The 24832-nt window shown below is 43.9% G+C and overlaps 1 protein-coding gene across 3 annotated transcripts in view; it reads right to left on the bottom strand.

Annotated features, from left to right (window-relative positions):
* Window positions 1-24832, bottom strand: part of ADAMTSL3 (ADAMTS like 3) — a 355448-nt gene that overhangs the window by 129947 nt on the left and 200669 nt on the right. For all 3 annotated transcript variants that reach the window (XR_007149622.1, XM_047846695.1, XM_047846696.1), the window contains exons 10-15: window positions 17247-17358; window positions 11827-11965; window positions 10688-10738; window positions 10014-10218; window positions 5222-5369; window positions 3546-3630 (exon numbers count right to left, since the gene is read on the bottom strand). Coding sequence is in view for 2 of the 3 variants with exons in the window: in XM_047846695.1 (XP_047702651.1) it covers window positions 3546-3630; window positions 5222-5369; window positions 10014-10218; window positions 10688-10738; window positions 11827-11965; window positions 17247-17358 (740 nt within the window). In the remaining variant the exon portion in view is untranslated. The remainder of the gene's footprint in view (window positions 1-3545; window positions 3631-5221; window positions 5370-10013; window positions 10219-10687; window positions 10739-11826; window positions 11966-17246; window positions 17359-24832) is intronic.

The raw sequence follows: 24832 nt of genomic DNA, 5'->3' as shown, positions 1-24832 counted from the left end.
CTCTCTCTCTCAAAAATAAATAAATAAATACATCATAAACATTAAACATAAATAAATAAAAATAAAAAATTTAGAAAAGAAGAAAATGGATGGGATTTTCAGACCTTGAAAGGGACCCTTCGGACTCTCTGATCTAGTGGTTCCCAAACTCGGATGCTCCCTCCCCAGTCACTTGGGGTGCTTGCTAAAAACGCTGGTGGCAGATTCATAGAGACGGAAAGTCGAATCGAGGTGCTGGGGGCTGGGGGGGGGGCAGTAGGGGGATATGGGGAGTTAGCACTTAACGGGTACAGAGTGTATGTTGGGGGAGATGAAGCGGTTCTGGAGGTGGGTGGTGGGGCTGGTCACACAACGGCATCAGTGTAGTTTAAGGCCGCTAAACCGTACCCTTAGAAATGGTTAAAGAGGTAATTTTTAAAATTGAAGTGCGGCTGACATACGACATTCTAGCTGCTTCCGGAGTGCATCAGGGCGGGCTGATATTTTTACACGTTACGAAACGAGGCCCACGATGGGCATCAGCACTGTCGGTCACCACGCAGAGTTACGAACGACGATGGACTCTGTTCCCTGTTCATCCCCGTGGCTTGTTTATTTTATAGCTGGAAGTTTGCACCTCTTCATCCCTTGCACCTATTTTGTCATGCATGTTTTACCACACACACACCAAAAGGTATCTGGCAGAGCCGAAAACGTTCTAGTGACTAAGCCCCACCCCCCAGCGTCTGCCACGCGGGGCCCAGAAATCTGCAATTACGTAGCACCACAAGTGGTTCTGATGAAAGCGCGTCACCTACACTCGAATAAGAAAATTAGTACAAGGGGAGCGTGGACGTGAGTGGCAGCTTCCCGAAGGCCAGGCACGACCAGCAGCTCCATGTGGCTGGAACGTCCCACTCAAGGCAAAGCAAGAAAGTGGTGAGGGATGAGGCCGGGAGCCAGGAAGGGGGATGGCCCCTGCTAAGTCTGGTTGGCCTTGTGAACGAGTGTAAATATTTGGGTGATGGGGAACCTCTGGGGTATTCGCAACATTGGAAGGAAAGAATCAGATTTGTGCCTTGGCTGGTCTAGTCCAAGAGCTGTGGAATGGGTAGGTTCGAAGGGACTGAGGGGGAAGTGAATCGGGAGGCTGTTGGAAGGGTGAGTTCAGGACCTGGAGAGGATGGTGGGAGGGAAGGAGCTGGAATGGAGACAGATTTTGGTGGCTATGACTGGCACAGCCAGTGGTTAACGACATATAAGGGAAGAACGAGAGACAGGCAAGAATGACTCCAAGCTTGCGGCTTGGGGAACTGGACAGCAATCCCATTAGCCAAGAGAGGACACACAGGAGTAGCCATCATGATCTCGTTGTGTTCTGGGGACAGAAGAACCTGGTAGGATGTGTCACCCCAGTCTGACAACTCTATAGCCTTCCCGGCATGACAACCACGCTCCCTTTTGAGTGTCTCAAATCTCTCTCTTTCCTTCGCTTACAGAATCACAGGAGATTGGAGTGGGGAGAAGGTTCCAGTAACGCTGAGCCTTCTTGTACAGCTGGGAGGCGCAGACATGTTAACTGACTTGCGTACGATCCTTATTACCTTGTTACTATATTTAAGGTCATCCTAGCTTCAAATAAAAACAATTAAAAATCAAACATACATATAACGACTTCTTTCCGTCAACTTGACTACCAATCTTTACTCGTTCTTCAGTCGTCAAATACCCACTTCCTTCTGACTGGGAATTCGTTTCTTAAATCTCTGCAATGATTACTTCTCTACCCTTTCAGTGATCCTACCCTACCATTAACTGGAAAAGACTCTTGTCCATCTAAATAGTATTTCCTCAGTCCACATAGCTTCTCCTTGGCTCTCTATGAGATCTGCGACTCTCCTTGAACCCTATACTGCCTTGGTCTTTACAACTGTGGTCCTTCCTTGTGTCCCCTCCTTCCTCTTCTCATTACTCCTTCTCCTGCATTACCTACTTCTTGTGACCACCCCCCCCCCTTCCTCTAGATCACCAAGCTTCAGTCATGAGCCCAGAACCCCTCTCTCTTCAGTTAGTTACTCTGGGGTCATTCAGAAGAAACCACTGGGTTCACTTCCAGGCCCGACAGTAGTCCACGTGGAAAAGTTCTTTCTGCGCATGTCCTAAGTGGGATGTGCCAGTTCTCTTGGCCCGCATTGCTAGAGGCATGGTGCCTTCTCGTAGAGAAGTAATCCACATTCCTCAGGGGCTCACTGGGCTGGTCCCCAGTTGGAAAGGACATTGATAAATGAGCGTGTTCTGAAAACAGCAATGAGGTTGGTAAGGGATCTAAAAACAACACATGAAAACCACTGGAAAACGCTAAGAGTGATGAGCCCGGGAAAGGCTGCACTCTTGTGATCCAGCTTTCTTCAAATTTGTGAAAACCCGTCACGTGGGATGGGGCATAGATGTGGGTTTTTGTGGGTTGTTTTCCTGTTTCAGAAATCCGAAATTTGAAGGAGGTATATTTAGCTCAACAGGGGCAAAAAACTCTTGCTTATAACTCCTGAGGTTCAACAGAAGGATGAGCTGTCTCTCAATGCAGGGAGCTCTGCCTGTTGCTGAAGGTGCTGAGGAAGAAATACCTGCTCTGAGCTGGAGACCAGCCATATTGAGATCCCTTTTCCTAGAACACTCTAGGGATTGCCCCCTTGGTAAACAGGCTGTCAGTTCCACAGACTTCACGTATGTGACAGGGACTCAGCTGTCCTGTCCAATTACTCGAGTCTGTCATTGGTCCTGCTGCTCTTCTAGACTCCTGGACGAAAAATCTCAGGGTGTCTTTGATTCCTTGCTCTCTTTAGGTCCGTACCCTCGGCTTCCGGAAGATGTCTCTGGTTTACTCCTAATTCTCCATTTCCACTGACACCATTCCACCCCAGACTTGCCAAATCACATGTGGATAGAAGTCATTAGATTTTTAAGTAGGAATGGACCCTGGAGAGATCGAATTCAGCCTGCTCCTTTCATAGGTAAGGAGAATGAGACGCAGAAAAATTAAAGACTTGTCTACGGTCACACAGTTCAAAGTGGTGGTTCTAGGCTCCAAGATGCAGAGTGCCATATTCTTTCCACTGCTCCTTCCCACAGCGGCTCCAGGATTTCTCCTTATAATCACGTGGGCCACCCTGATACATTTCAAGTAAATTGGTTTTATAGAGGTTGGCCATGACTTACCCATGGAATGATTGATTGATCTGTACAAGGTTGTCATGGTCCTTGGTCAAATCATACGTGTTAATCTAGATCTAGGAATTACCCCCAATCTCTTAATCGTAACAGACCACTGGGTCTGCTTTGAGTTAACACACACTGTTCTTTTATGTGCTTCTCACAGATAATGCCAAAGTAGAACTGCTGAATTGTGAAATAAAGAAGACTTCCAGCCAGCTCGAGCTCTCTAGAGTCTGAAAATTCAGGTCATTTGGATTTGAAATGTACCATTGTATTCCAATAAGTACAAAACTTACATAGATCATGTTAACTGGCTATGCCCTGATTACACCCATAAAAGGCTCTGGACTCACGATGGTTCTTCGGTTGCTCTTCTGGGCTCTTCTAGTTCCTGGGCTTGTTTCAGCCACGGTAATTTAGCTTCCACTGGGCTTTTTTCTAAGAAAAAGGGAACACAAACAACAAGCTTAAAGCAGCTGGATACATGATCGTTATTTGCGAAAGGTTTCATCAATAAAGCAGTCACGCTTTTCGAATGCAAAGTGGAGTCTTTTTATCACAGGACCTGAAGAGGCTTCTGGAGTGAACCAAACATTTCTGTCGTGTATTGTTTTCATTAACACATTATCCCAGTGCAACCAGATGATCCCATAGCACAGTTGAAGATGTTCTCCAAGCGAGCATAAAAATGCCTCTTATATAAAAAAAATGCCTTGTATAAACCAATACCAATCTCTGTTGTTTACACATTAAAGCTCTTACTTCAACCGTACCAGCTTGCTCTCTTTTGCCACAAATCCCCCTTGCCCAAGAATAAAGAGATCGATGGAGAAAATCAAATAACGTAGATGTTTAGAAAACTGGGAAGAGGTTTTACTCAAACTTTCATTGGTGTAGTTGTCGCGGGAGCTGATTGCCGATTACACCCATCACGCGGGAGCAAGATGCGTGCTCCTTTCTGTGCTTTTAAGCCTCGTAAGACATGAAGAAAGGAACGCACTAGGTTATGAAATGAGAAAGGAAATTTTGGGCTGCTTCAGGGAAATCACAGACCCTGAGGCGGTGGCCGTGAAAGAACTATCAAGGGCACAAGGCAGGAGGAAAGACTTCACCGACGACGTTAGACGGCCATTACTTGCACCTCGTGGGGCAACCACGTGGCTTTTCTGAAGGGCGGACAGAGTAAGTAAGTATTTGTGAAACGGTTGACTCTAAGGCTCCATGTATGGATAATGAACTCAGAAATAATGAAGGAGAATTGTACCATCCTTTCTAAAGGACTAAGGAAGACTTCTCGGGACCAACCAGTGAGGATAATCCTTTTTCCATTTCCAGAAAGGAAATACTTGTCATAAGGGTTGGTAATACCTCACTCAAGTACATGGAAATAACCACGTATGGAAAGGAATGTGTATCCGAGAGATGATGCCAAGACTTCCTGCCCGTGGATGCTACCCATTTCTGCTCATTCCTGGGGAACAAATAGGAATAATAGAAGAAATTCAAAAAGCATCCAGAGATCTGCATTGGGAGCCGAAAGTCTTCATCTACTCCACGGTAGGCAGGCACCAGGACACGTGATAAAGATGATGTTGTCCCTCCCTCAAGAGACATACACTCCAGGGGAAAATACTGCGGGGGAGAGAATGAGAACCCTGGGGGAAATTTCCTCCTCCTCTTTCTCTTTATCCTTCTCCTTGGCTTTTCCCCTTTTTCTCTTTCTCCTCATCCTTCTTTTTCTTCAAAGCAGGGATTCCATCAGATTATTCCGTGTCCAGCGAGAAATGTCGGTGTGAGCCCAGACAGATAGGAGCCACTCTAAACGTACTGAGTCGATAAGCACCCAGCTTCCCCCCCAGATCAATGTATCAAGTGGGTCCAGCTTCTTTACCTGGCGGACAGTCTAACTGCCATCTGTGGGTAAGACGGTTTTCCTGAGACGGTTAAGTCGAAATGTAAATCCTGCGATATTCGAATGAGAGCTGGAAAACACCTCTTGATTTAACTTTAACATGCACCACAAACTTACCTTTCGGTTTGTAGCAAGGGATGGGGATGATACATTCTTCTTTGATGTGTAACTTCAGCTGTGGGTTGCAGCCACCAACGTGCTGCCCGCGGTGGTTGATACACAGAACGACGCGGTAACGTAACCCTCGGCCACAAGTCACCGTGCACTTCAAAGAAGAAACAAGAAGCCAGTGAAATTCTTGTCCACGAGGAGATCCACAAAGGCATGAATGACTCAAGCCAAGGAGAGCCCCTGATCTACGGGAGTATTAAACACAAAAGACCATTAGACAACCAGTAGGTAAAGAAGGGGATAGAGGCTGGCTTTCCCTGATTCGTACGTTTCAGGGCCCCTCCCTTTGCCAGGTCTCCGTCCAGTTCTCAACCTGAGAAGTATTTCAGATGAGGCCACAGCACAAGAAAAACTGAAACGACCCGAAAATTTTCTGTTCGATATGAAAGAGACTTGATATAGGTTTGCTCAAGTTTGATTAAATTTGTAATGACATTATCCAAAACAACTTGAGAACACGGGAAAAAGAAACTTTTTTAAACTATTAGTTAAACAATCAAATTCTGATCAGTCACACTAAAGGATTTTCTTCCCATTCTGTCTACAGAAATCAATCTTGCAAAACTGCGATCACACGAAGAGGCCATCGTAGAGCATTCAACCACAAAGCTCAGGAAAAATACTGTAGAAATATCAAGCAGTTAAAATTAATAAAAACATTTTGCAAGGCACCTGGGTGGCTCAGTCGGTTAAGTCTCCGACTTTGGCTCAGGTCAGGGTCTCACGGCTCGTGGGTTCGAGCCCCGCGTCGGGCTCTGTGCTGACAGCTCGGAGCCTGGAGCCTGCTTCCCATTCTGTGTCTCCCTCTCTCTGTACCCACACCCCACCCCCCCGACCTGGCTCATGCTGTCTCACTCTTTCAAAAATAAATATATTAAAAAAACTTTTCTAAATAAACATTTTGCTATTTTGTCTGAATTTTCATGGTTTGTGCTGTGTTTTTTCCCTTGAATTATTTATTTATGATTTGGAAGGTTCTCTTACTGACAAATGGAGTATTTTCCTGTCATGAAAGTCTCGGATATCATTTCAATTTATGTACATATGTTGGGGAGTACGTATGTGTATAAGTATGTGGTTTTTTTAATTAACAGACTTTATTTTTTAGGACCATTTTATGTTTAGAGAAAACCTGAGCAGACAGTCCAGAGTTCTGCTTTGCCCCCACTCACCCCCATAGCCTCCCTTATTACTGACATCTTGTGTGAGTGTGGTACAACTATTACAACGGAGGAACCAATGCTGCTGTATTGTTTTAACTAAAGTTCAGAGTTCACGTTGGGGGTCATTGTCAGTTTTTTAAAATTTTGCAATTGCTTCGCTTATTCTGAGTAAAAATTCACTGAGGTGCCTGATCTTTGTATTTTGCATCCTTTCTTCTTCAAAGTCCAAACTGTATACACTTCAGGCCTTCCCAATTCTGGGATCCACCCGAGGGAGGGGCTGAAAGTCCTAGGACATCCACTATGAACAGGTGCGGCCCGTGGGGGTTATCGTACTCATGTCCCAACGCACCTTCAGGTCAGTAGCCTCATTCCCATTCGACAGATGAGCAAATAGCCCACCACCAAAGGACCTTGCTCAAGGTCACACAGTTCCCAAGGGGCATAGCGGACCCATCCTGGAGCCTCTCGTTGCCAAAACCATGACTTTGCCACCGACTCATCGAGCTCAAGGACTCTTTCTTAAGTCTGTAGATGTTTCCTACACGGTCACAGACAAGTTTCACAGGACAGGAAGGCCTTTTTTTTTAACATACTCACTTCTCCAAAAAGGGAAGGTATCATCAGAGACCAAACAGATGGTTACCAGAGGGGCGGTGGGGGGAGGGGATGGATGAAATAAGGAAAAGGGAGTAAGTGATGTGGAACCACTGAACCACCATACAACTGAAACTAATATAACACTATGTTAACTCTACTGGAGCTTTTAAAAATAGGGAGTTAAAAAAAAAAAGGCTATCAGGAAACCTATCTGATTTCCTCTTGCCATTGAACAAATATTCTAATGAACTGAGTGAGGCTTGAGATTAGACGCTATTTCTGGGAAATCGATTCCCCTACCCCAAGATTTATCAACTTGAAATATATGTGACTGTCAGAGGCTGTTGCGTATCGGCCAAGAAAGAAACAAGAACTCTGCCCAAAGAGAAAGAAAACAGTACGATGGATGATAAGGTATAACCACACCAGGACTGGTCAATCCAAAGGAGTATTGTCTCCTCTCACATAGCACCCCCTTCCCCCCCGGGAAGCTGGACACTTACCCTAATAATGCTGTCGGTATTTACAATTTCCAGAACTCCTCTTTGGAGGAGGAATATATCCTTGATGATAACGAATTCTCGTTACTGAGGATGTATTTGATGTTTGCAAACAAATGAAAAGTATTAAGAGCTGAGAAAGGTAAATGAGATGATTCGGTTAGCAACCCCCCTTTTGATACCGTGAGTGATGATAAAGTCACGATATTGATGAGGATGTGGGGTCGTGGTATGAAAGTTCTAAAGCCAACACAAAACATACGGATGGGACTCTTCTAAGAGCTGAAAATGAGCTCTGCAGGTTATAGAGGTAAAAATGTTGATTTCTGATGATAGATCACAGCGTGACTTTTGGCACATAGGTCAGGAGTTCAAGAACGGAATGGCCTTGCTGTAAGAAGGTCTGAACCCATTCTGGGAGTGGACAATTTTTTAAGCCACCCACCCTCATTTTCTGGATTGATTCCAACTGAAAGAGACAGGAAACCATCAAAACCCTAGAGGAGAAAACAGGAAAAGACCTCTCTGACCTTAGCCGTAGCAATTTCTTACTTGACACATCCCCAAGGCAAGGGAATTAAAAGCAAAAATGAACTACTGGGACCTCATGAAGATAAAAAGCTTCTGCACTGCCAAGGAAACAATCAACAAAACTAAAAGGCAACCGACAGAATGGGAAAAGATGTTTGCAAATGACATGTTGGACAAAGGGGTAGTATCCAAAATCTATAAAGAACTCACCAAACTCCACACCCGAAAAACAAATAATCCAGTAAAGAAATGGGCAGAAGACATAAATAGACACTTCTCTAAAGAAGACATCCAGACGGCCAATAGGCACATGAAAAGATGCTCAACGTCGCTCCTCATCAGGGAAACACAAATCAAAACCACACTCAGATACCACCTCACGCCAATCAAAGTGGCTAAAATGAACAAATCAGGAGACTATAGATGCTGGAGAGGAATGTGGAGAAACGGGAACCCTCTTGCACTGTTGGTGGGAATGCAAACTGGTGCAGCCACTATGGAAAACAGGGTGGAGGTTCCTCAAAAAATTAAACATAGATCTACCCTATGACCCAGCAATAGCACTGCTAGGAATTTACCCAAGGGATACAGGACCGCTGATGCGTAAGGGGCATTCGTACCCCAATGTTTCTAGCAGCACTCTCAACAATAGCCAAATGATGGAAAGAGCCTAAATGTCCATCCACTGACAAATGGATAAAGAAGATGTGGTTTATATACATAATGGAATACTACGTGCAATGAGAAAGAATGAAATCTGGCCTTTTGTAGCAACGTGGATGGAACTGGAGAGTGTTATGCTAAGTGCAATAAGTCACACAGAAAAGGACAGATACCTTATGTTTTCACTCTTATGTGGATCTTGAGAAACTTAACAGAAGACCATGGGGGAGGGGAAGGAAAAAAAAAGTTAGAGAGGGAGGGAGCCAAACCATTGGAGACTCTTAAAGACTGAGAATAAACTGAGGGTTGATGGAGGGTGGGAGGGAGGGGAGGGTGGGTGATGGACATTGAGGAAGGCACCTGTTGGGATCAGCACTGGGTGTGGTATGGAAACTAATTTGACAATAAATTTTATATTTAAAAAATTTACTTTTTATGTGTAATAAGTGTTTACCAAAATTTGAAATATATTTATATCGTTGTGATAATAACAATCCAGGGGAGGGGGAACATTCCTAATACTTAGAGCCTATGGCCACAGGAAATTGAAATAAATTAATTTCAAATAAAATATAACGATTTCAATTGCTATACATATATTCTTGGAAAAAGTAGAATAGTGTAATCAATAAAAGACTACGGCATAAAGGTACAGTATGCTGGGATAAATTTCTGTGGGGAGAGTGGATTCAGAACGTGAGCTCAAGGGGGAAAAATGCAAACTATCCACAAACTGTTCAAGAAGGACCTCTTTGTGTGCTTTTTAAGGGAAAGATGGCAAAGACAGAAATCATCATGGCATTTCCATTCGGCTGAACACATTTTTTTTCTTTAAATGCTGTAACACTTTTATTTTAAAATGTCAGCATTCACATGTTAGAAATGACACTCTTTGATACTTTTTACTCAAACTTACAATCAAGACTTTTAGGCGTCAACCTAAATAGAGGTGACGGGGTATTTAATTTTGCGAGCACCTTTTAGGGGGTATGTGACAAAAGGATCGATAGCCCCTAGTCAATGTTCGTTCAACTCTGAGCTTTCAGTGAAAGTGTCCTGTCCTTAGGGTGCCTGGGTGGCTTAGTCGGTTACGAGTCAGACCCTTGATTTCAGCTCAGGTCTTGATCTCAGGGTCGTGAGTTCAAGCCCTGCATTGGGCTCTGCGCCGGGCAGGGAGACTGCTTAAAAAAAAAAAAAAACAACAACAAACTATATCTCAATAAATTAAAAAAATAAAATAAGATAAAAATGAAAAGCAAAGTGTCCGGTCTGGAATCTTACCTGAGACCACTCCATGGCAATCCACTTGGGGCAGTCGAACAGGTTGCAGGTCTGCATGACCTTGGGTTTGGGCGCGTACATGCACTTCCACTCCTCTACCTGTAGTATCTCTCCGTGCATGGACTCCTCCACACACACGAAGCTCCGCCTCTGAATCCCGCCCCCGCAGGACACCGAGCACGCAGTCCAAGGGTTATGTTCCCAGCTCAAAAGCGAACAAATAAAAACACATTATTTATTTGTCATTGGCTTGTCTGTTTCAAGCTTGCAAACGCGACAGCGAAAAGTACTTCCGGAAGCGTTCCTTGAGCTGTCTCTAGACCATCAATACTAAAGGACAATATTACTAGAGAACCGGAGAATCTCAAAGTCGGAAACTAGTCATCCAGGTATAAAAGGGGGACTCAAATTTCTGACCAACTGCAAGGCCTGAGCTCCCTCTCTAATGGTCGGACGTCCCCAGTGACGGGAGACGTGGCCGTTTGAGGCAGTGTATTCCATCCGATTCTTTGACACATCTTCCTTACGGAGTTGAAGTCTGTTTTCCCGTAGCTCCCCGTAAAGGATCTAGTATCTGTCCCTCTTATATTTTGGGCTGTTGCTACAGATACTACAGTTCCTTGCAAACTACTTAGAGCAAATTACAGAGTGGAAAACGGAAACACGTAACTCACCGAGGGAGAGGTTGGAAGTGGTCGTAGGGCATGATCTCTTTAAATCCGTCGCTACAAATGAAATCACGGTGACAGTGTCATTTCTAAATCAATCGACATATTAATTTAACCCATACAGATTTGACATCCCAAAAGACAGAGCCCTTTCAGACTGAAGACGAAACATGACAAGTGCCGTGAACCCTTCCCCAAAACTTCCCACCATCTTTTTTGGTTTTCGGGAACAGCCGGGGCACACGCCATCTCCAGTTACACGCAACTACAGAAACCAGTGGTATGAGTTAATCAAAGGGAAGAGTGTCTCTTCATTCAGATAAACCTACTTTTCATCATCTAAGAAGGTTATTCTGGTATGTTGATGATATTAACATTTTATCATCTTAGTAGACTCTTTAGAAAGACATTTTGTTTCATAGAAGCTGTCCTTTGAAAAGGTCTCTATTCATAATTATGTTCACCTGGGATTCCAGGAAATGGGTAGTTCAGTGACAGGAAATGAAATCCACTGAGAATGCTTCCTTTTCCATTTGCACACTTCTGCCTCAGCCAGCTGGCAGCTGTCTGGGGGATTCTAGGACTTGATATTGTGGCTGTTATTTTAAGATACTATAGGAAAGCCAGGAAACTTCCCCAGGCAGTCCAAGTCAGCAGGTACTAAATTATGCAACGGGATAGTTTATGCATCGCTTTTCTGCCTTGGCATTGAAACTTCTTACTTGCTTGAGCAATGCATTATTTATACTGAACTTAATGCAAACGCTTCGAAAGTCAGCACGGGGTGACGGGTGGCCCAGTTTAAAAGTGAAAACGGTGAGTTCAAGATTTTTATGACTGGCAGATGGACAAGACATCGTACTTGGATGGAGAGAGCTTCCCTGTTGTGTGTGTAGATGCTCACTGAGGGTCCTTACAGAGGGGTGAATATCAGGGCACATGCACGCACAGCCAGACAGGAGAGTGCAGGGCTGTGTGCGCTGGCGAGCCTCGTCCCCGCTGAGCGGGGCTACGAACGCGGGTAGCTGCCACCTGCGTGTGTTCAAGGTCGCACAATGCAAATGTCACTCTGCAAAGATGGACTGGTCTTGGTGGCGGTTGGCTGATTTCTTTTTAGAGTAAACACTAAGGGCAATGACGCAGACCTCGAGGGGCAAGGATCCATGCTGCACTCCTTCAGTTTGGGCTTGGGTTTCACATTTTCGGGGTAGTAATGGCAGTAATGGTCAGGAACTACCCTCTTCAAGCGGATATCCACACATTCGGCCGAGTTGAGCTGATAGCCTAATGGGAAAAAGAAAAGGCACCTGTGAATATCGCACTGTGTCGTTTTCCCGTGGCAGTGATCCCTTGGCACAGACTCTTCCTCCCCCAGAAGAAACTTAACTCCGTGGTTCTCATCCCTGACTATGCAGGGGAACCGCTGGGAGCTTCTAGCACACAGCAGTGCCCGGGTCCTTACACGGTCCAACTGAGGCAGAAACATTGGGTGGCTCAGTCCGGGAAATGGGTTGGTTTGTGTGCTCTAATGATCTTCAGGTTCTTGTAAGATGATGAAGATGTGTGGCTGAGAGAGAGAGAGAGAGAGAGAGAGAGAGAGAGAGACAGCGAGCACGCACAAGCAGGGGGAGGGTCAGAGAGAAGAAGAGACATAATCCCAAGCAGTCTCTGCAACATCAGTGCAGAGCCCGATGTGGGACTCGAACTCACAAACTGTGAGATCATGACCTGAGCTGAGATCAAGAGTCGGATGCTTAACCAACTGCACCACCCAGGCGCCCTGTCTTAGCACTTTTAATGAGAAAGTGGCAAGGGACTCCTTTACGGAATGCTCAGACCTCGGAGCGGAAGGTCACTTGCTGGCCGGTCTCCCGAATGTCCCCACAGCCCTGCGCCATGGGCCCCCTGTTTCCCCATACTCTGTTTTTACTATTCCCATCCTGACTCCCCCAGAGACCCCTATTTCTTGTTTACATGTTCTCAAATCCGCCTGTGCCTTATGCAATGTTGCTTGTGTGCACCTGTTGTAACTAGATAGGTACTTTAAATCTTGTTCTATTGTCTACTTTTCTCACTCAGCACGACACTGTTAAGAGCCACCCACATGCCCCGGCCGGTGCCTCCTTCCACGGCACAATATCCTGTTGCTTGGGGACACTGCGTTTTCCTTGTTTGCTGTCCGGGGGCACCTGGGGCACCTCGGATGCCAACGAACTTCTCTAACTGGGGAAGTAAGCACTGTCCATACTGGGAGGAACAAAGCCCATCCCCTACACCGCCCCCTGCCTCAAAATCCTTCGGAGCAGAAGGGATGAAAACTCACTCTCGATTCTGTGACTTTCAAATTGCACAGTCTCTGAGGAAAGTGAGCGTTCCAAATGGATGAGTGCCGTAGATTTAAAAAAACAACTCACAAAATGATGCTTCTACTTCCTGAAAGATCTGATCCCAGGCTTCCTGTCACTACATAAGTGTCATGCTAAGTTTAAAAGGAAAAAAAAAAAAAGGCAATTTTTCAAAAGCAGAATGAGCTCTTCAGGAAAAAAAAAAAAAAGGCTCAAAGCTAAGCTCTCAGCCTCAGCCAGTTGGTCTAAAGGTCTAAAAATACATTTAAGGGCCTGATTGCCGAGAGGAATCTGATTTTATAAACCACTAGACAGCATTCCGCAAGCCATGGCTTGGACGTACACGGCGTGGGGAAGGACAGACTGGTATGCGTTATGAAAAGCAAGGTTGAAACCGCAAGACTGAAAATCCAAATGGAGTCAATAAAATGCTACTCGGGTGCCAATATCTGCCAGAAAGTCTACGATATCAGATGGCAGGGGCCATCTGTCCAGTACTTTCTCCAGACTGATCTTCAGAGTCCCGCGTAGATGATTACAGGCAAGCCAGAAAAGCCTGGCATCCCAGTACCTTAGGGAGCAGAGAACTGACCTGCCTGGTGACCCAACAACTCAGAAATGGCATTTACACAAATCATGGCGACTTGATTAGTAATGCAACTACACTCTGGTAATGCTTTCCTTGTGGGTTTCATGTGTGTTGTGTTTATTTCCTCCAAAACAAGTACAGAACGAGACTATACCTCCTCGAAGCAAAGGGACACCTCTGTTCTAAATGGAAACATACTTCTAGGAGACAAAAAGCATACAATTTAAGGAGAGACAATTAATTTAATTTGAGGGAGGTAGAGAGATAACCGAAAACGAAGGAAATAAGGCAGGTTGCCTTCCTACGTTATGAACCAATGTATTGAAATTCTGTCTGTGTGCAGAAAATGGCAGGCCGTAGAGGGAACCCCAAGAGCAGCCCAAAGTTTCCCTTCTGTTCTTACAGCCACTGCTGTCTCTGGCGGACAGTTTCCGCCAGAGTGCTCCCATTTATGGCTCCAGCAGGGCTGTCTTTCCTTCCGCACCTGAGTATGAGGCACATCTGTTTCCCTCCCAAGAATGTAACCAACCGACTAAGCCGAGTCCCTTTCCCAATGTCCCTCCCAGAGTGAAAAACCTCCTCGTTTTTCTCATGTGCCTGAATGGGAATGTCTCTCTGAGTGATCAGGTGGGAGAGGGGAGACATTAAAAAGAAAGAGATCTTTGTCCACTTGCTGAGTAAGAATAACACCGCCCCCCACCGCTGCCCGCTCTTTGCTTTTATTTGGGGGTCCATGGGAGATGGTCATCTCTGGAACCATGGTCCACTTGACTCAAAGGTGGTGGGATTCTGCTTCTGGATATAACACATGCAGGTAGGGAATCTGTGGGTATGTCCCACTCACCCTGAGAGCACTGAGTCATGTATGTATCTCATAACCCACCACCGGAGAATGCCAGGAGGGGGGGCGGCCACAACCCTGGAGATTATGCTGGATTTTTAACAAAATTCAGGTTTCTTTAGAATCGGACATAACAGGTATTTCCGGAGCACCCACTACCTGCCAGACACTGTATTAGGCTCCTTGACCTGTGTCCTCTCGTGTTGTTCCCCAACAGTACTGCAAGGGGCATCGTCCTGTTTTATGGACGAGCGGACTGAGCTTCAAAGATGGCACAGAGCTAAGCAGTGGCAAAGCCAAGAAGTGAGTCCAAGTCCCTGAACTTCAGCTCTGTGGCCACCCTGCCTCTTGACGGAAATGTCGTCATGCCATTTTCGGAGAACGAGTTTGGCCAAAGTGAGTCTGAGGCCCGGGTTTGGAGAGACTCGCTGAATTTATGCAGATCACGGTCTCAACTCCCAACACGGTTTTCCCTCAATCAGCTTTCAACGAGATCAAATGTGTTTTAAGAGTTTCCTTGGCGGTCACTGACGCAAGGTCGGTGACTCAAAGCCCTGAAGGAGCTTCTGCCTCGGAACAGTGCTTGTAATGTTCAGCAAAATACATTTTCACTTTCGGTGGAATCGAGAAAAACCGAGAGAATGTTAGCACTGGCAGGGACTTAAAGATGATCTCCGGCATTGTGTTTAAGTCGTATTTATTTTTGTGATCGTGTTCTATTTACGGCAGGAGATCAGTTTGCCTCCTCGAGGTAAAATTAAATTGTTTTTGTGAACATGTTTATTTAAACATTTTTAAAGTTTATTTATTTTTTGTTTATTTTGGGAAAGAGCAAGAGGGGGAGGGGCAGAGAGAGAGAGGAAAGAGAGAGAGCCCAAGCAGGCTCCACACTGTCAGTGCAAAGCCCAACGCGGGGCTCGAACCCACAAACCATTAGAACACGACGTGAGCTGAAGTTGGGCACTTAACCAGCTGAGCCACCCAGATGCCTCCATTTAAATTTCTTAAAACATCCATTTAAAGAAAAAACCTGAAGTAAATAATAGTGCAGGGGTAACACAGATATGGCAAAAGCAGTAATTAATATGGCTACAGCTGATATCCAAAGATTCTTAAATTTGAATGTGTACCCTAATTTCCTGGGGGGGACTGTTGAAAAGGATTAATGGGCCCCATTCCCAGAGTTTCTCATTCAGTAGGTCCAGGGTGGGGCCCAAGAATCTGCATTTCCACCAAGTTCTCACGTGATGCTGATACTGTTGGCCCGGGGACCCCACTTTGAGAACCACTGCTGTAGAATCATAATCTAGTGGTCTATTGCTCAAGCCAAGTCTAGGAAGAAGTAACTGGGAAGACTAACTTTCTAGCTGGTTTCCAGAGCCCCATTCAACCCTTAGACCGTTTCTCTTTCCTTCTCGGCAACACAAGCTCCTTCTGGGGTCTGGGCTAAGTGCTCCCCACAAAAGCACCTGCCTGCTGTTTTCACAGGGAGCCTAAATCCCACAGGAGAGAGTCCTGAGATACAGATTCCCGGGAACCCGAAGGCGTCCCTGATACCCGAAGCCTGGAGTTTAAAGGAGGAAAGGCAGAAGTGACTGGGGACACTCAGCTGGGGGCTCAGAGGGAGCTGTTCACCAGCTGAGCAAACGGGGGTACGTCCTTTACATCTAATATGTTTCTGTTTGCTCACACATAATACAGCCACGCAAAGAGACCTTTCTTAAGGTTGTTTGCAAGAATAAATGTGAAGATGAACACCCCACCACGTGGCTTGATACATGAAAATGCCCAACACTGCTGCCTGGTGCTTTTAGGGGAAGTTATCCACATAAGGCCCTCTAGCAATTCAAGGAACCACGGTTCATGTGTTGGCACGAGCTCAGAACCATTTATTCTTCAATTTTAAAGTTCAGTTTATTAAAAGAGACTTACAATGGAGGCTCTGGCGGCCTCCTTTCCTCCAGGCAGACGCTTTCTCCATGTTAAACAGCCGGTTTCCCGCCACCCGAGCCTGTAAATACGTGTAGCACGTGTGTGGAGCCCAGAACCTCCCTTCACTGTCTGTGAAATCCTTGAACTAAGCGAGCAGCGGGCAAGAGTTTCCCCTTACCACTCAGCGGCTACCCTTTCTCCTTTTGGTAATTTACGCTAAGGCACCTACCTTGAGGGAGGACGGGGTGGAAATCTAAATGTTAGAACCAACGCGACCCCTTCACCAAGCTGCTTGGTCTGTTTTTCAGGTTTCCCATGGAAAATTAAAAATAATGCATGCTTGGGGCGCCTGGGTGGCGCAGTCGGTTAAGCGTCCGACTTCAGCCAGGTCACGACCTCGCGGTCCGTGAGTTCGAGCCCCGCGTCGGGCTCTGGGCTGATGGCTCAGAGCCTGGAGCCTGTTTCCGATTCTGTGTCTCCCTCTCTCTCTGCCCCTCCCCCGTTCATGCTCTGTCTCTCTCTGTCCCAAAAATAAAAATAAAAACGTTGAAAAAAAAATTAAAAAAAAAAAATAATGCATGCTTTACAGACACTTAAGACAAGAAACGCAAGGACACACATAAACAGGTCTCCAGCTTTTTGCTAGAAGTCTGTCTAGACTGTTGCACCTGTCTCCAAGAATAAAGGCAAACACACATCCATTCACACCACTGCGGTCCAGGCTGCTGGGCAGGATGCCGCGTGATCACTCATCACCCGTCACCACACCAACGTTACAGTCAGCTTCAAAAAAAACACAGGTACGTCATTTTTCTAACTCTGAGCTCGGAACATTCAGGAACGAAGTCTGTGCCTCACCTCCTCCACATGTCACAGTGCAGGGGAAGAAGTCGGTTTGTCTCCACTGATGACTGATCGGCTGATAGAAGAAGAATTGGGCCACACTGTCCTTGGCCACCGTGTACCTGGTCTGGACACAGAGAACCATGGTGACGCATCTACATGCAACGGTTGAACACTTCCCACGGCTTTCCGAAGGAGATCAATGTACTTCACTGAGGTATGCAATCTCAGATCTTCAGATCTTTCACAACCAACTCCGGCACATGAAGTTTCCAAAAATTCTAACATGTGATAACACTTCACTCGGGGTTGCCACAGAGGGGGGCTCAGAAGACCTTCAACCAGGCTCCCCAGAGTCATTTTTCCAGACAACTCCATGCCTGGAAGGGAGTTCTCAAATGTGTAGGTGGCCTTTTTTTGTTTGTTCGCGTAACTTCTGTTTTTTTTTTCTACCTGATACATCTGAGTTTAATTTCCATGAGAGCAGGGGCTGAGACAGTCTGGGTTTCTTTGCACCATGCCACATGCCTGGAGTTCTTACAGTTGCAATAATTCTTACACTTTCATCTTTACGCAAATCCCTCTGAAAAGGCCTTCTGGAAAGCACAACTGGAGAAACGCAAATGCACACAAATACGTGGTGTTCATACTCGAGCGTCCCAGCATCTAACTAAAGAGAAGGGGTACAACCGTGCGTGAGCCAGCGGATGGAAGAGGGAAGATACTGTTGAGGGATGACACTCAATGAGCACGTTCTCCTCCTTTTTTCTTTTCTGCCCTCCCGACTGAACAAATGAGTGAACCAAGGGAAACTCCCAGAATGCAAGGAGAGGAGAAAAAGAAATAGAGTTCACGCAGGATCCGTCCAGAAATGCCAAAGCCCATGGGGACTTCAAGCGGGGGACCCAATAGAGGACATAACGAAAAGCCAATGTTGGATGATATAATTGCGGAGAATTTCCTAGACCTTGAGAAAGACAGGTGTACTCAGTTTAAAAATGTTCTGGGCAGGCATTTTTAAAAAGTGCAACAACCAGGATAAAGAAAAATCTTAAAAGTTGTCAGAAAGGAAAAAAAAATGATTACCTATGAAACAGTGAGAATCACACTGGCATCCGATTTCTCATAGGCAATACCGGATGCAAGAAAGCAAAATCACACCTTCAAAGTGCCGAGCAACGATAACTTTTTGTCTAGAATTTTGTAACTAAACTGTCAATCAGCAATCAAAGATCAGGGGCGCCTGGGTGGCGCAGTCGGTTAAGCATCCGACTTCAGCCAGGTCACGATCTCGCGGCCAGTGAGTTCGAGCCCCGCGTCAGGCTCTGGGCTGATGGCTCGGAGCCTGGAGCCTGTTTCCGAGTCTGTGTCTCCCTCTCTCTCTGCCCCTCCCCCGTTCATGCTCTGTCTCTCTCTGTCCCAAAAATAAATAAACGTTGAAAAAAAAATTAAAAAAAAAAACAATCAAAGATCAATGGTCAATCTGTGAGCAAGCGATGATCAAATTATCTATCAGAACCAGGGAAACAGAGATATCTTCAGACACAGAACGACTGAAACGGTACCACTTGAGACCCTCACTGGAAAAAAAAAAAAAGGAAAAAACTATGAAAAGGTATTGAACAAGAGCGAATATAAAAGCAGGAGGGAGTAGATGCAAGCAGCAGTAATGATGAAATCAGTCAGTAAAGCTGATTCATAAACATAAGTAAGAGTTGACTAAAAGATAATATTTGGATGTGTTTGATCATAAAACGGTAAAACACTCTAGCAAGAGACGCTGTCGGGGAGGAGAGGTGGGGGAGGAGGAGAGGTGGGGGGGGAGAGGTGGGAGGGAGGAGAGGTGGGGGGGAGGAGAGGTGGGGGGAGGGAGGGCAGGATGCACAGCGTCACAGAGGCACGAAACACTTCGAAAGGGTTGTGCTCTGGCTGTGGAAGAATGGCTGGTCTCTGATGAATCCTGCCAGAGAGAGTGAGAGCTCCGCCTAAAATGTATTTCTGATGTATCTGAAGGCATCAGAGAACGACCACGCCAGTGAGCGTTTGCAGGGACAAGACCCCAGACACAAAGGAAGCCCAGAGAGGCGAGCGTGACATTGGCACCACCCCTGGCACCACATTTCTGCTCCCGGCATTTTCCATCGTGCAAGTGGTGACTGAGTGGCTGAGAAGCTGAGCAGAGCTGTCATCAGACTCATGAGTCTGAGAACAAACACTGGAGCTCGAGGCCCACCAAGCCGAGGGGGGTACCAGTAAATGCTTCACGTGCCCAACTGGGAGGCCCAGAAAGCTGTATCCTAGTAAGAAGCATGAACTGGAAGCAGGCCACTTTTCAAAGGGAATGAACGCCAGGTTCCAATTATTTCAATCGCTTGTTGGCTGAAGGTACCTGGCTGCTAACCTGTCTTCCAGAAGCAGAAATTAATCCAGTCTCAGATCGTATCTATAATCTTTCACCCACTATATATAGAAAAACTTAAAAATAACCAGGCACACACAAAAAATAAGATTTAACAACCAACAGAAAAGGTGGAATATGCTATAAATGGAATTACAGAATATCCAAATAGTGGCATCACCAGATAGAAACTTAAACACCTAGTTATACAGCTACCAACCCCTGAAATTCTAGCTTTGGCTTCAGGTCGTGTTTCACAATACCCCATACGGTGCCAGGGTCTTAAAAGCTCAGCGTTAGCACACGGCTCCCTCCTTGGGCTCTTGTTTTTTAGAAAGTCTAGACGAAGATAGGATGGTGAAAATGCTTAAGAAGTTAAGTGACAAGACGGAGAATTTCACTAGAAACAGAGAGGCCACAAAAATAAAATGGCAATTCTAGGAGAACGAGGCACAGTAACTTAAATCAGTATCACAATGGACAGACTTGACAATGGACCAGACTGGGGCTCGGCAAATATTTTCGTAAAGAATCAGAAGGCAGACATAGTTTTCAGGCCATACAGTCCCCATTACAGTGATTTGACTTGGCTGGCACAGGGAAAAGGCAGCCACAGACAACCTGTAAACAAATGGCTGTGGCTGTGTTCTGGTAACACTCCACTCTGCGTGCTGGCCAGGATCTGCTGACCCCTGGATTGCATACAATTAAAGAGAGAATCAGTAAACAGACACGGAAGAAGGAAGCGGAAAGTAGACATGACAGGTGAAGGTGTAAGTATAGTCCCAGAGAAAGTGAACGCAGAGAATGGCATAGAAACTATATCTGCAGAGGTAATCAATGAGAATCTTCCAAAACCGATGGTGGATATCAAGCCATGGCTGTGAAGCTCTACAAACCTCAAGCAGAAGAAAGTCACCAATTACATCACAGTCAGACTGATGGAAACCAGGGGCACCCGGGAGGCTCAGTCAGTTGAGCGTCCGACTCTTGATTTCAGCTCAGGTCATGATCTCATGGTTCACAGGATCGAGCCCCACATTAGGCTCTGTGCTGACAGCATGGAATCTGCTTAGGATTCTTTCTCTCCCTTTCTCTCTGCCCCTCCCCAGCTTGTGTGTGTGCTTGCTAAATAAATAAATACATACATAAATAAATAAACAATCTTTAAAAATTGATGAAAACCAAAGAGCAAACACTGAAAAGCAGACAGGGAGAAAGACACATTACCTTCTAAGGCACAAAAATAAGACTGACAGCTGGCTTCTTAAGAGTAAGTGGAAGCCAGAAGACAGTGCACTAATAGAAAATAGTTTCGTGATGGTAAGGTGGTCAAGTCACTAGAAGAGGTAATGACTCTACATGTGAACGGACCTAACAACCTAGCCTCAAAGATAAATAATTTGAAATTAACAAGAATAGAAAAAAAATTAGATAAAGGTAACAGTCACAGTGGTAGTTTTACCATATGTCTTGTGGTAACTAACAGAATGAGCAGACAAAAACCAGTAAGGTTACAATTTTTAGTAAAACCATTAATAAACATGACCACATTGACGTATGGACACTGTGCCCAACAACAGGAGACCACACATCATATCTTCTAATATTTGCTATGTTCTGAGCCACAAATTAAGTTTTAACAGATTTCAAAAAAGTTGACATAATATAGAATATGTTCTTTGACTATAGTAGAATGAAGCGGTAAAGTAATAATGAGTGGGGTGCCTCGGTGGCTCAGTCCAACTCTTGATTTCGGCTCAGGTCATAATCTCAGGGTCACGAGATTGAGCCCTACGTCAGGCTTTTCGCTGATCATGGAGCCTTCTTAAGATTCTCTCTCTGTCTTTCTCTCTCCCCCTTTGCCCTCTCCCTTGTCCATGCTCATGCTCTCTAAAATAAAATGAAATAAGAATGAGATTACTGCAAAATTCCTACATACTTGGAGAGTACACTTCTAAATATTCTTTAAGTCAAGGAATATATCACTATGAAAACTACAATACAATTTGAATGATGATGGAAAAGATTTCATATCAACATTTGCATCATAAAATATAAGGAATGATTGGAGTGAAATTCATAGCCTTAAATACATGTGTTATGGGGGAAAAAAGGATGAAAATCAATGACCTGACATCCAACTAGAAAAGATAAAAAGGTAACAGCTTATTAAATCCAGAGACAGAAGAAGGACGGAGAGAACAAAGATGAGACTGGATATTAATGATATGGAAAGGAAACTACACTAAAATGTAAATAACGTAAATGAAAAGGTGTTTCTGTGAAAAGTCTAATTAAAGTGATAGCCCTCCAAAGTGACTGATCAAGTTAAAAAGAAAGTAGGGACAAATAATCGGTCTCAGGAATGAGAAAAAATGACTCACTACAGATCCTGGAGACAATGAAGAAACAGTAAGAAGATAATATGAAAAGATCTCTGCCAATAACCTTTAAAAAGTTAGTTGATAGGGGCGCCTGGGTGGCGCAGTCGGTTAAGCGTCCGACTTCAGCCAGGTCACGATCTCGCGGTCCGGGAGTTCGAGCCCCGCGTCAGGCTCTGGGCTGATGGCTCAGAGCCTGGAGCCAGTTTCCGATTCTGTGTCTCCCTCTCTCTCTGCCCCTCCCCCGTTCATGCTCTGTCTCTCTCTGTCCCAAAAATAAATAAACATTGAAAAAAAAAATTAAAAAAAAAAAGTTAGTTGAACTTTGGAGATATTGTGGGTTCTCTTCCAGACCAGCAGAGCAAATACCACAGCAAAGCGAGTCAAATGAAGTTTTTGGTTTCCCAGTTATGTTTACACTACACTGTAGTCTATTAAGTGTGCTGTACCATTAGATCTAAGAAAACAACGTGTGTACCTTAGTTTAAAAATACTTTGTTGCTAAAAAATGCTAACAACCATCTGAGCTTTCAGCGGCTTGTAATCGCTGATCATAAATCGCCATCCCAAATATAGTAATAATAAAAAAGTTTGAAATACTGTGAGAAGTACCAAAATGTGACACAGAAACACAAAATGAGCAAATGTTGGAAAAATTGCACCTCTACACTTGTTCAACTCAGGAATGTCATAAATCTTTGTGGCAATTTGTAAAAAAAAAAAAGAAGAAGAAGAAGAAAAGGAAAGAAAAAAAAGAAAAAAGAAAATCTACAAAGTGCAATAAAATACGGTGCACCCGTAGACAAAGTCCTTGAAATAAAACTGACACAAAAGGAAACTAAAAGTATGAATAGTTGTGTATATTTTAAAGACACTGAATGCATACTTCTAAAAATTTACTGCTTTAATATCTCCAAATATTTAAAGAAGAAATGACACTAATTTTAAACAAACCATTGCAAAGAATGAAAACTGAGGAAATATTTCTAAACTTGTTTTGTAAAGCCAGTATAAATTAATACCCAAGACCTGACACGAATACAGTATTAGAAAGAAAACCTCTTCCAGAACAAAGCCACCAAAAAAATCATAAATACAATAATTTAAAATTATACCCAGTGATACATAAAAGGATAATCCTTTTTATTAATAATAAAACAATAAATATAAGTAAATGCTACTAATAAATTATACTAATGATAATAATCAAGTGAAGTTTATTACAGGAAGGTAAGATGGGTTTAACATTTAAACATCAACAGTTCACTATCTTAAAGGAAAAAATATACGATCACTTCAAAAGATGTAGAAAATGCATTTGAAAAAATTCCACGCTTGTATGTGACAATGGAAGCAAATTAGAAAAAGATTTCTTTCATCAGATAAACTATCAAAACCTCAGGGCAAACATCAAACATGATGAAAAATTACAGAGCCCTTTGCCTCTGAATGAGAAGCACGACAAAATAGTTGCTGTCCCTAAATCTACTCAATATCATACCAAATGTCCTAAGTGGTACAATACAGCAAGAAAAATAAATAAAATATACACGGGTTGGAAAAGAAGAAACAAAATTATCATCATTACAGGTATCAGAATTGCGTATACCTAATCCAAAAGAATCTATAAACTATTAGAATTAATAAGTGTTAATATAGCAAGAATACAGTGCCAATATACAAAAATCAGTTAGATTTCCATAACTTTAGTACAAATAAATAGAAAAATTTAAAAATTCATTTATAATAACACCAAAATAGCAAACAACTGGGAATAACTTAGAATATATGACTTACACACTGAAAATTATGAATGTTATTGAGAGAAAAAATTTTAAATTAAATAAATGGATGGGGATACCATATTTATGGATTGGAAAAATTGGGATGGGAAAGTTTTCTGTTTTCTCCAAATTGACACATAGATTCAATGCAATTCTAATTGAAATCCAAAAGAATCTTATAAAATTTGACAGGCGTACTTAAAAATTGTTATGGAAGTGCAAGGAGTCAAGAAGATCAAAGATCATCTTTAAGAACAAAGTGGGAGAGGCACCTGGGTGACTCAGTCGGTTAAGTGTCCGACTTCAGCTCAGGTCATGATCTCACAGCTCGTGAGCTCAAGCCCCACGTCAGGCTCTGTGCTAACAGCTCAGAGCCTGGAGCCTGCTTTGGTTTCTCTGTCTCCCTCTCTCTCTTCCTCTCCCCTGCTCACGCTCTGTCTCTCTCTCTCAAAAAAGTGAATGAACATTAAAAAAAAAATTAAAAGAACAAAGTGGAAGAACACACACTAGCAAATATCAAGACTTGTTTCAAAGCTACAGTAATTAAGTCACAATGGTACCCACAGACACATCAATGAAACACAACAGACTCCAGAAACAGACCCCCACACACATATAGTTTTGAATTTAAGACAAATGGAGAAAGGACCATCTTTTCACCTAATGGTTCTGGGTCAGTGGATAGATGTGCTAAAAGATAATGACTATAGTTCACAACATGTGCAAAAATCAATTTTAGGTGGATTACAGCTCTTAATATGACAAGTAAAACAATAAGGCTTCCAGAAAAAAACACAGAAGAATAGTTTCATAACCCTTGATCCTGAACGAGGCAAAGATTTCCTAACCAAAATACAAATGGTCCAATCATGAAGCTAAAAATCTATAGCTTGCACTACAACAAAATTAAGAGCTTCTGAACAGGAAAACTGAATGCCCTAAATACATGTAATAGAGAAAAAAGAAGTTTGAAAATAAAATGAATTAAGAATTGAGCTCCAGAAGCTAAAAATACAATACCAAAATAAATTAATG

The sequence above is a fragment of the Prionailurus viverrinus genome, unplaced genomic scaffold, assembly GCF_022837055.1.
Source record: "Prionailurus viverrinus isolate Anna unplaced genomic scaffold, UM_Priviv_1.0 scaffold_40, whole genome shotgun sequence".
NCBI lineage: Eukaryota > Metazoa > Chordata > Mammalia > Carnivora > Felidae > Prionailurus > Prionailurus viverrinus.
This window is presented reverse-complemented; position numbering and strand designations above follow the sequence as displayed.